The 11,620-nt window shown below is 40.8% G+C and overlaps 1 protein-coding gene across 1 annotated transcript in view; it reads left to right on the top strand.

Moving 5' to 3' along the window:
- Positions 1 to 11,414, top strand: part of LOC141139619 (glutathione hydrolase-like YwrD proenzyme) — a 114,371-nt gene extending 102,957 nt beyond the window's left edge. The window contains 4 exon segments of the mRNA XM_073625923.1: positions 2,462 to 2,546; positions 2,549 to 2,589; positions 9,025 to 9,103; positions 10,318 to 11,414. Of these exon segments, the coding sequence (XP_073482024.1) occupies positions 2,462 to 2,546; positions 2,549 to 2,589; positions 9,025 to 9,103; positions 10,318 to 10,571 (459 nt within the window). The 3' untranslated portion in view covers positions 10,572 to 11,414.
- Positions 11,415 to 11,620: the final 206 nt, after the last annotated feature.

Genomic DNA, 11,620 nt, shown 5'->3' with positions numbered 1-11,620 from the left:
ATGGTGTCAGCAGTTATAAGGGTCTAAGCAACTTATGCTCTATCTAGAAATAAAATTATCTTCTAGATTTTGAGGACTAGATTAAATACTCCTACCTTATTCTGTTTAGACATACAAGTACATTGTTACAACATTGTTCCATTAGACTAGTATACATTTTCAGAGCAAAGGGATCTACAGGGAGAAAATGGTGTAAATTACTTTAAGAAGCTCCACCTGTATCCCCACGAGGATGATGGGTTTCTGGAGGGTCTGGGGTACACGCAGCAGATGGAAGGGGTTGGATGGGTTATCTATTCCCTTTCATGTAAAGTGCGGTGTCTTTACAATAGGCAGCCCCAATCCTTTTATCCACTTTTGGTTGCCCCCCTCACCTTCTTCTGTCGGCCTCGTTCTGCCTTGTACAATACTAGGGTCAGGCAGTAATGTCACTCCGTAGTCAGTGACAGGGCTTGGGCCTAGTGATAGGTGCTAGACCGATCACGTCACATCAAGAGGGTTGCATGCTTCCCATACCTAAAAACAGTCATTGTCGCCCACTGCGATGGCAGATGTACCGATGTGAACCTAACAAGCAGAGTATCGTTGGGGGGCATTGCATCTGACTGACAGCCTCCGTAAAGAACTATGGACAATTCCCTTAAGGCTCTTCGTAACATGGACTTTTACATGTTATTCCAGTTTATCCTTTGCTCTTATGTTGTAAGATGCTGGTTGTTTACATTCAAAATGCTCAAAACAAAATAAAAATCAATCGCCTAAGTGCATTAAATGACTTGCATTAAAATATGGCTACATTTATTATGTAAATCCTCAACTAATGAATTTAAAAAAAAAAAAATAAAAAAAAAAAAAACAGAACAAAGAAATATGGAACCTAGTTTTTATTCATGTTCAGCATTAACTTTACTGTGTGCCTGGAACGCCATTTAGCGAAATTTTCCAAGAAGACTTAGTTCAACTTTGCAGTTCATACGCTCCCTACTTATCTTCACATCATTGTAGCATTTTATAAAGTCTTTTCCTTATTAATTTTATCTGAATCATTCATCCTATTATATTTAATAAACCCCACTACATTGGTATCACCATTAAAACGCATACAAAAAGTATAACCCCATACTCTTCCCACTCCTCTCGCCCTCCCCCCCCCGAGCACACCCCCCTCCCACACTCGTCTTGCCCTTCTCTCCTCACCCTTACTCTACCGGTTCTAATCTTCACTTTTCTCCTCTTTTGAATGCTGTGCGACTGTCTGGCTACTTTGGGGCCTCATCTAATTTTTATTTTATGTACCCATCACCTCGGCACACCTCGTTGAGCGCTTTGCCCCATTCCCTCCATTTCTCTTCATACTCTTCCATTCCCGTCCCCTCACTGAACCTTAAGATATTCTGGCTTTGAATTCCATTTAATTTATTAAACCAGTTCCGACGTGGGTCTCCCTTTTCTTGCCAGTATCTAGGTAAAAGGCTTTTAGCCGCATTCAACAACTGTGGTATTAACGTTCTCAGATATTCCTTAGTAGGCATTCTAATCCCGTGGAATAAAACCCCCCACGGGTCGTCTGGAACTTCATGTTAGTTATCTTACTGGTAATTTGCTGATTCTCCCCCAGTATTTTTAAATTTCTGGCCACCATATATGCGCCATCGTCCCAATCTCTTTACACCCCCGCCAACAAATTGCGATGTTTCACTCTGATATTGTGTGCTCTATCAGGAGTAATACATCCATCTTGCCAAACACTTGTAGTTTAACTCTAGCATCTTACAATTAACGCACGTGACATTAACCCTCCTCAGTATTTTCCAAATCTTAGGCTCTTTAAGCTGTGTATCCAATTCCTTCTTCCACTTCTTGATAAATGGTGGTATCTCCGACCCCTTCATTTCTATTAGCACTCTATAGATCTTAGAGATCCCCTCCTCCCTTGTTTATCCACATAATTTTCTCCAAGGGCCGTGAAGAAAATGCCTTGCAAAAGCTGACTTGACTGTTCTAAATGGCACAGTATCCTAGATCATAAGACAAATTTGCATATCTTTTGCAAGATAAAACATTTCTTTGTATATGTATTTCAACAGGTGTTTTTTTTTGTTTGTTTTTTTGTTTTTTTTAGCCAGTTGCCAATTGTATACCTTACATCCAACTTCAATTTGGCTTTATTTGTAAAAGTCTTCAATACAGGCCTCAGCAGACAGAACATGTATAAATGGGCACTTAATTTCTGCATGATGCTAGAGTCATTCCTTGGCAGGGTACTTGCTTTAGATTAGCCAAGAATGGGATCATGATATAAATGCTTGTATGTAAAACCTAAGAGCTACAGTACAGTAAAATGCTATTAAAAGAAAAGATGGTTAGAAAAAATAAGAACAAAGCCTAATTCTAAAATGGTTTATAACTTATATATTTTAGAACCGAGGGAAAAATTTCTCCCTTCTCCTGGACATCCAAATGCCTTTCACCTGGAAAACGTCCCTTCCATACAATTATACCAGCACTAGCCACCACTGCAGACACTGAAGACTTGTTGTGTTCATTTGTGTAATGGGGGGCTTCATGCAACCACAAGGCCATGTGCAGGTAAAAAGAACAGTTAACCTAAGTGATATAGGTTTGGTAAGAAGACAAGATTTAAGAATGATCTATGGTACCACTAAATTTTCCAAATCCAGCTGTTTTATTGATTTATTTTCTGAAGTGATCTTTGAAACAGGCGTGGCAGCTGACCCCTTAGGTGGTCTGCTATACAAAAAGGGCAACCACCCCAACCTATGCTGTAACTGGCCTTTGCAGCAAGGTACACATGGAAGGGCATTGCCCATCACAAACAAACAAAAGATTTGCCAGCCTGCAAAATAACCAAATTAACCCTGTAACAGCTTCCATTAAACAAGAGGGTTTTTTTTCCCACACATTTGCAAATATATGGCTAAGCTGCAGTGCTCACTCCAAAGGACCTCTTATATACTGCGATCCTAACTCTAAATTTCCAGAGTCTCCATAGTAGGAGCACATATAAGAATAGATGGATTAAGGACAGTATACCTGAAGGGAGCCCATCCTTCCTTAAAGGCACAGGGACGCATGTAACGCCCAGCAAAAGCATAGTGGCAGTGAAAGGCATATAGTGCGTCCTGAACCAGGGCCATCTTAATAACATCATGGGCCCCTGGGCAAAGTAATGCACTAGGGGCCCCAACCAGGGAGATGGTGACCTGTGGCACACTATGTGCGTGGTGGCAAGGAGAGGATGTGGCTAAATAATGCTACATATTGGTGTGGCTTTGAGTCTTGAGTAGAAAGCAAAAAATACACACAACCAGGAATTATCACAATTTAAATTCACCCGCTATACACACTGTCCCGCCTTCTCTACACACTGCCCCCACCCCATATACAGTGACCCTCTGTATACTGACTCTTTTTTTCCCCATACTGTGTACAGTCATACATAAATACAGGCCAGCTGATGCTGGAGGAGGCACTACTCATTCAGTGGCCTGTATTTATGTATGACTGTACACAGTACGGGGGCAGGAGGGCACAGTACAGAGGGTTGGGGGTCACAAAGGGAAGGTCAGGAGGGTACAGTATAGGTGTAGTAATGTATAGTGTCAGTTTGGGTAGTATAGGGTGGTAGATTGGCAGGTTTGGTGTAGTAGGAGGTTAGTGTCGGTGGGTAGTATAGGGTGGAGTAGTGGCAGGTTGGGTAGCATAGTGTAGTAGGTGTAGGTAGTAGGTGGTATAGTGGCAAGTGTAGCATGTAGCATCTCACAATGCCTTGAGATCTTTAGGCCTCATGCACACTGGTGTTTTTTGTTTGTTTTTTAATGCTTCCTAAACCTTTAGAATCTTTGGTGGCAGGGTGTTACAAGCAGGAAAAAAAACCCAGGCCAGTGGGTCAGGAAGCAGTAGCGTTTGGCAGAAAAAATGCTTGACACGTGTAAATGTGGGCTTGAAAAAGGTGTCTAATGCTTTTAAGTGTTAGGCACGTTTACAGGCGTTTAGCACTTGAGCGTTAATTCATTTCAGTAAATATCAGGCTTTTTTTTCTGCCATGAGACTACTGCCAAGAGGAGGAAGCATTTTTTTTAATATCCTGTGTGCATTAGGTATTATATCTTTAGGATCATCCACACAGAACAAGCAGGTGCTCTATGGCTTGCCAAAGTGTGTCACGTGGCTGTTGGGTGCTGACTTTGTTCATTTATAGCTGTCCTGTGTGTTAGATTGTACCCCACAGTACATCCGCAGCAAAAGTCAGCACCCCAAACAGCCAATGTGACGCCACTTTGACAAAGCCCGTTAGAGCACCTGTGTCCTGTGTGGGATGATTATCCTAAAGCTATAAGATGTTAAAAGGCACTGTGAGGACTTTGGGATGATTCTTTTCGGATATCACAAGTGTGGCACCTCACTCACTGTGTGCTGCCCAGTGTCTGCCGTGCTACTCCGCCACCTTCACCGTCACTCTCCGCTCATAATCGTTTTCACTGCTCCCCTCTCTGCCAGATATCTCACATCAGTCCCCGGCACCTGTAAGAGCAGAGGCAGCCGCAGCAAACACTGCTGCTATCTTTCTTCCCTGGTGTCAGCCAAACACTGACACCAGGGAAGAAAGATAGCAGCCGGGCAGGGCCAGAATAAGAGCATTATGGTGCGGGATTTTGGTGGGCCTTTTTTTTAAAACAAATTAAAAATGAAAACACAAACATATAAGAGAGAGAGAGACTCTGTGAGGGGGCACAGTACATTACAATGGGTGGTACAGCAGAGTATGTTACATGGGAGGGGGCAAAAGCACAGTAGATTAGATGGTGGGCACAACACATGACAGTGGGCAATGCACAGCATGCTTATAATGGTGGGCACATCATGTGAGATAGCAGGCACAGCTGAGCACATTACCTGGTGGGCACTGCACAGCACATTATATGGTGGGCACTTGCAAAATACTAGCACAATCATTAAACCCCCCCAGGTCAGTTTCTACACAATCCTCCCTTCCCCTAATAAGATTACTAACCTCATCATCAACAGCATGGCAGATTTCCTTCCTCCCGGGTTCCTGGATGACATCAGCGCCCTTCCCCCAGATAGCTGCCTGCAGCTCTTGGACACTGAGGATTTGTGTGAGTGGAACAGATCCTGTGATAGGAGGCATCGGCAGAGACTGAGGGAGGGGCCTGGAGCCGCAGCTCCAATAGCCCAGCAGCCGGGCACTCTAGAGCATGTGGCTGGGCGCAGGATAGTGTACCTCCGCCCCGAAAATGAAGAAAAAGTCCCTCAGCTCCCACCTTCTGGGCTCCTCTATTGAACTGATGGGGCCCAGAAAAATATATTTATTCACCCCCTGAGCAAGAAGGAGCAGTACATGTTTACAAGGGGACAGGTAAAGTGCTGGGGCCCCTGGGCAGCGCCCAGGGGTGCCCGCTCATTAAGACGGCCCTGCCCTGAACCCAATTCAACCAACTGTATAAAAAAAGTGGAAACCACCCCAACCTATAACTGGCCTTTGTACATTTATCAACCAACTGTACAAAGGCCAGTTATAGGTTGGGGTGGTTGCAACTTTTTTTGTACAGTTGGTTGAATTGGGTGCAGGGACGCACTGTATGCCTTCACTGCCACTGTGCTATTGCTGGGTGTCACGTGCGTCCCTGTGCCTTCAAGGAGGGGCATACTTGCCCTTTATCTATTCTTGGAGGCGCTCCTATTATGTAAACTTAGGAAATTTAGCGTTAGGACTGCAGTATATACAGAGGTCCCTTAGTGTGGGCACTGCTGCTTATGTGTATATTTGCAAATGTGTGCAAACAAGACCCTCTGTTTTTAACCCCCTGTTAGACATGGACAAATTGGTTGTTTTGCAGTCTGGCTGGTAAGTGTGACGGCAAATCATTTGTTTGAGATGGGTGGTCAACTAGTCTGAGGAAAATTGTCTAATTATGGTGGTTGTTTGTTATTGTTTTTTGGTTTCTTTGGTCCAGGGTCACATACTTTCTGATGTCATTATTTCATGTTACACTGGTATAGTATGTGATGTGATTATGTGGTGTTAATTTTATGATTATACAGTCTGGTTATATAAAGGGCTTTTTTCACTATGATAGCAGATAGTAAAACCAACAAACTTTTTGACACACAGTAGTCCAGAATAGGTCATATAGGACATGTTGAATCGGTAGTAAAGTCTGCTTTTTTTATTTATACCTACAGGTGAGCCTATAATGAGGTGTACCTGTAGGTACAGCAAATATCTCCTAAATGGGCACCATTTAGGAGATATTTACTTTAGTAGCAGCCGGTGATGCCACCGGCACATGTGCACTGCGCTCTCATTGGACAGCATGCAGTGACGTCATCGCAGTTCGGCCATTCAAACGGCCAGAGCTTGCTAACACGATATGATATATTATCTTGCAGGGGCCCAATTTTTTTTGTTCCTTTTGCGGTTTACTACAGCTTTAACTCACACTTGTGTGAATTGTTGTTGTTTGAAGAAACTAATACAGTAATAGCACAATCTATCTTGACATTGATGCCTCAGTACAATATTGGTGGGCATTTTTGTTTTGCAATTAAAAGTCATTTCTATTGTGAAGATAGACGACTTGTGAGGCTGAGCCCCTATAGTACACCAGCTCAATAAAAATCACAATGACACAGCAGGACTAATGTGCGTATACATATTTTTTATGTTACCTTAGCATAGCTTGTGTGTGTGTGGTGTGTGTTGTTTTTTTTTTTTTTTTTTTTTTTAATTCTTGTTAACAGTGTATCATACCAAGAAATGATTCACTCTCTGAACTTTAGAGCATTGTGACCAACCAACCTATGACTCATTTTCAAATGATACCCACAACATAGGCACACCTATGTATATATATTATGCAACCCCAACTTTATGATGGTTTAAAAATATTTATGTTTAAAAAATATTTACTTTTATGCGGAGCCTCTTAATTCCAGCCACAGTACAATGAGGTTTCACAGGGAAAAAAAATAAGATAACAAAAAAATGCTAGACTATTTTTTTTAGTTTGGGATATGCAGTCCAAAAAATACAGACTCTCTACTCTACTCTAAGGCCTCATTTACACAATCAGTTAGGGGTGCAGTAAAACAATGCAGTTGTGCCACAGTTTTTCCTCCCCCAACCACTTCCCCTTTACCTGTAAAAACAGTAGAGGGGTGTGCAAATATGTTAAGGCTGCAACTCATTCAACCGACTGAGTAGAGGATTAAAGCAGATGGTGAGGAGGCACTACATGGTCTCCTCATAATTTGTCTAAGGTTACCTCCTTCCAAAAAAAAAAAAAAAAAAAATCAGATTTGTGTGACAACTTTGGTCTTTCATGAATCCATGCTGACTATTGCTTAACCTCTATCTTCCCAAGCCAATTCTGACACTTTTCACATGCATGTAAAAATCTGCATTTCTTACTAGATAGTTACTTAGAACCCTGAAACATTATATATTTTCTGAAAGCAAAGGCCTGGGAGAAATAAATGTTCATTGTTACCATTTTTATGGCACAGATATTTAAGTAGCAGTTTTTCAAAGGCAATTTTTTGGGAGAAAATATACACTTTAATGAATTTTATTGCACAAATTCCCAATTGTTTAGTAAAATATAAATGAAGATGTTAAGTGAAAAATTAGAGAAGGCCCTCTTCTACACAAAAAATGGTATTAATAAATATATAACAAATGTCCAAGCGAGTCCCAAATCAGAACATGTATTCATTGTTCCATACACCCCATATGCTCCACAAAAGTAAATGATATGTGCTCCACTTCACCATGTGCAAATCAACAAATGCCGCACTCACCAGACTGAGTTGACCTCTTGTGTAAACAAGAAAGTCAAATCACCCTTGTTGATATAATGTACACTTCAGGACTGGAGATGGAGAACAGGGACGCTGTTATTAATCAAAGGAATTGCCAAAGATGCTGTTTACCACCAATATTTCTTTGCCTCTTAAGCCCTCCCAGAGCCACCAGACATATGTTGCAGGGCCTGATTACCAGCAACTGGCACACTTCTCCACTCCCCCTACAATCCATTGATGTACTGGATCTTCGTGAGGAAGTTAAACTAACCAGTTTGTAGGTAACTTGGTAAAGACTTTGAACCCTCTTTTAACATATAGACACCACATTAGCCGTATGCCATTCCATTGTATTACACCAGTCATTATAAAAAGTTTCTAAAAATTAGAAACCATGGCTTAGAAATAACAGAGCTCAACTCTTTGAGATTATGTGCAGTGTACGCCATCTGGTCTAGGTGCTTTTATTCACCATTATTTTGTCTAAGTGTTTCTGGACCATGTCAAGTTTGAGCCATTGTGGATGATTTTATGTCAATACTTATCCCAAAAAAAACTCAGAGCTGAAGAAGATATGTAAAGTGGTTTTAAACCTCAGTCATAAAATCTGAACAAGGCACATATATCTGTAATGTTTGCCAAAGTCCTAAGTGTCGTTTCTCTCCTGGTGCTTTGTTCCTCTATTAGCATGTGTCCCTTCTGATTTTCAAACATCTGAGATAAATTTGTGACGGAAGGGAGCTTGGCACGCAGCTTGTCTATTTAGAACACGGCTCTTGCATGTTCCTTCATATCTGTGCTGTATGTGAAGGGGATTGTGTCCCTTTCCCTCTAATCAGGTCTCGCACAGTGTATAAGAGAGCAGTAACTGTATTTGTTTCATCTCAGTTTATCACCTGAGGCTAAGTCACTTCACTGGGTAAATGCTTTCTTTGTCCCCAGTCATCAACTCAAAATTAACTTGTAAAGGGCCTGCACTCCTTAAAATGTGACTTTAATAACTATATTAAATACCTTTTTAAAAATAAATTGTCACACTTCTGATTTTAGCAAAAAAAGGCAGACACTTTCATTAGTAGAGAAGAGGGGAGGCTGGTTGTATGATTTCCTTCGAAAAGAAAAATATCTATGTTGATCCTTATCTAATTCCTGCTTCGCTTTGTATATTTTTTGTAGGTTTTTTTAAACATGGCAGAATTTGGAATGAACCCTCAAATGGCTGTTGATGCTCCTCGATTTTATGTTGAGTACGATAAACAAAGGTAAAGCCCTTCAGGATTTGGCTAGCAGAGTTTACTTTGGGGCAGATAGACAAAACATTTAATCTGAGTTCCTAACTAAGGATTTTGGATAGCATTCATGAAGTGCATCTAATGTCCCTTAGCATTCACTAAGGGGCAATATTTGCCCTAGACCCACCATAAAAAAGACACCAACAGTGATAAAGGCTAGATATCTGATGCCATGATAGGAGCTAATTAGCTATGGAGAAAAGATTTTGAATTTCTGGACAGGTCATTATTTCTGTATAAAGATTGATGCTTTAAAATATAGCCTTACTATTTAGCAAACGCAGGAAATTGAAAACCGCAAGACCAGGTTGCCCACACCATTAACAAAGTAAGTCAAAGTTTCCAGGCGTTCTAGGAGTTGGGGCATTTACAGTAAGGAAAGGACATAACTTGTGCCTGTACAGCTGAAGATGTCTGCTGTGTGCTGACAAAATTTGAATAAATACGAGACATTTCAGGTTTGATGTAAACTTATACAAAAAGGGTAACAAGTTGTAGTGAAAGTTGCTGTAGAGCTTTAAAGTGGTTGTAAAGGCAGAAGGTTTTTTTATCTTAATGCATTCAATGCATTAGGATAAAAAAACATGTGTGCAGCAGCCCCCTCATCCCCCTTTATACTTACCTGAGGTCCATCTAGATCCAGCGATGTTGCATGAGAGACTCAGCTGTCCAGGACTCCCCTCATTGGCAGAGACAGCTGCTTGGCGCCATTGGCTCCCGTTACTGTCAATCAAAGTCAGTGAGCCAATGAGAATAGAAAGGGGCAGGGTTGGTGCCCGGCTCTGTCTGATTGGACACAGGGAGCTGCGGCTCTGCTTGGGTGCCCCCATAGCAAGCTGCTGCTTGTTCGGGCACTCAACAGGAGGGAGGGGCCAGGAGCACTGAAGAGGGACTCGAGAAAAGGAGGATATGGGCTGCTCTGTGCAAAACCACTACACAGAGTAGGTAAGTATAACATGTTTCGTTTGTTATTTTTAACAAAAAAAAAAAGACTTTAGTGTCACTTTAATTCAAATAGCTTGGTTTTTAGCTTTCAATGTGTAGTACTATATTATATGTTGATGTCAAATCATTGCATTACATTTGCGTATAGCTATAGTTATTTTAAAAATAAAGCTTGCTTTCTGTGTGTCTGTTACATGTTGTCATTTGTTCTAATTTTCACTTATTTTTTCATATTCAGATCAGAAATGGCACCTATATCTTGAGGAAGGGATTGCCATTGATGTAGTGGAGGACCTGAAGGCAAGAGGCCATGTGGTGCACTGGCCTGTTACTGGCCAAGACAGGAAACTGTTTGGACGTGGACAAATTATAAGCAATGGAGATTGGTGGAGAACGGGTGACATCTCCGTTACTAGTAGTAGGGTGTGGTGGGCTGGATCAGATCCGAGAGCAGATGGCTGTGCAATGGGCTACTGTAAATTGTAGTAGGCTCACATCTGTAGTGTTAAAACAATTTGTGCCAGGAATTCAAAACTTTTACATATTGTTTTAGCTCAGTGCATTCATCCAATACTTGCAGTACCAAATTATCTGCAAGAGAATAGAAAAAAAGGGTTTTGTCTTCCGCAAGATCTGATGCTCTTAACCCCAACCCTCTCGCTAATTCGTTAGGAGGTTGGAAAAGGTTGGAAACTGACAAGGTATGGGAGGGATTCAACATTAATAAACGACACTAATAAAATAAACACTCATTTTATTTTTATAGCCCCAGTAAATATATTCTCAGGCTATTTCATAAAATAAAAAAACAAAATAAAAACCTTTCAAGAAGACTTTGCATTGTGTTCGTAATTTAAAAAAACACTATATGTAATTAATATCCTATTTTAATTGTATATAAATATACATACAGTACATGCCAGAGTTGCCCCTTAGTTGCCACTGTCTGCTTTTAATTTTTTTTCATGCAAGGTCGTCTTTAAAAAAATAAAAAAAGGACGACTCTGTGCTATGAGTGAAAATTGAAATTAAATTAGGTTGAATTAAATAAAAGCTGCTCCCCTCAAAGTGCTTGGTGAGCAGGCTTCGAGCTTGTGAGGGATGTATTATAAGGGGGCGCTAATAGTAAATAACTATGACAGTGAAGTACTAGTGCTTAATATTTCATGATCAATGTGAACAATACAGTACAGAATGTAATCATGAATAAATGGAAAAAAAAATATATATAGTGACAAATATGAATAGAATGTGCATCAGTAAACATCCAGCAGATATATTATGCTCCTAGCAGACATATCGCACACTGGCCTGCAGATATATCAAACCAAGCATCCATAAATTGTGTTAAGTTTTCTGGACTGCTATACAATCATATGCATCATTGTTATGCATGAGAAAACACTTGACACAAACAATTAAAAAGTGCAGTGTGCATCAATGAACAGCAAGTGTGCCAAAACAACGTCCATAAATTATGTGAAGTTGTCTGATCTTTTACACCATTACCATTACCAAAGGGCGATTTTGAATAC

Source organism: Aquarana catesbeiana, linkage group LG04 (genome assembly GCF_042186555.1).
Source record: "Aquarana catesbeiana isolate 2022-GZ linkage group LG04, ASM4218655v1, whole genome shotgun sequence".
Classification (NCBI taxonomy): Eukaryota; Metazoa; Chordata; class Amphibia; order Anura; family Ranidae; genus Aquarana; species Aquarana catesbeiana.
The sequence above is the reverse complement of the archived record's forward strand: the minus strand, read 5'-3'. Positions and strand labels throughout refer to the sequence as shown.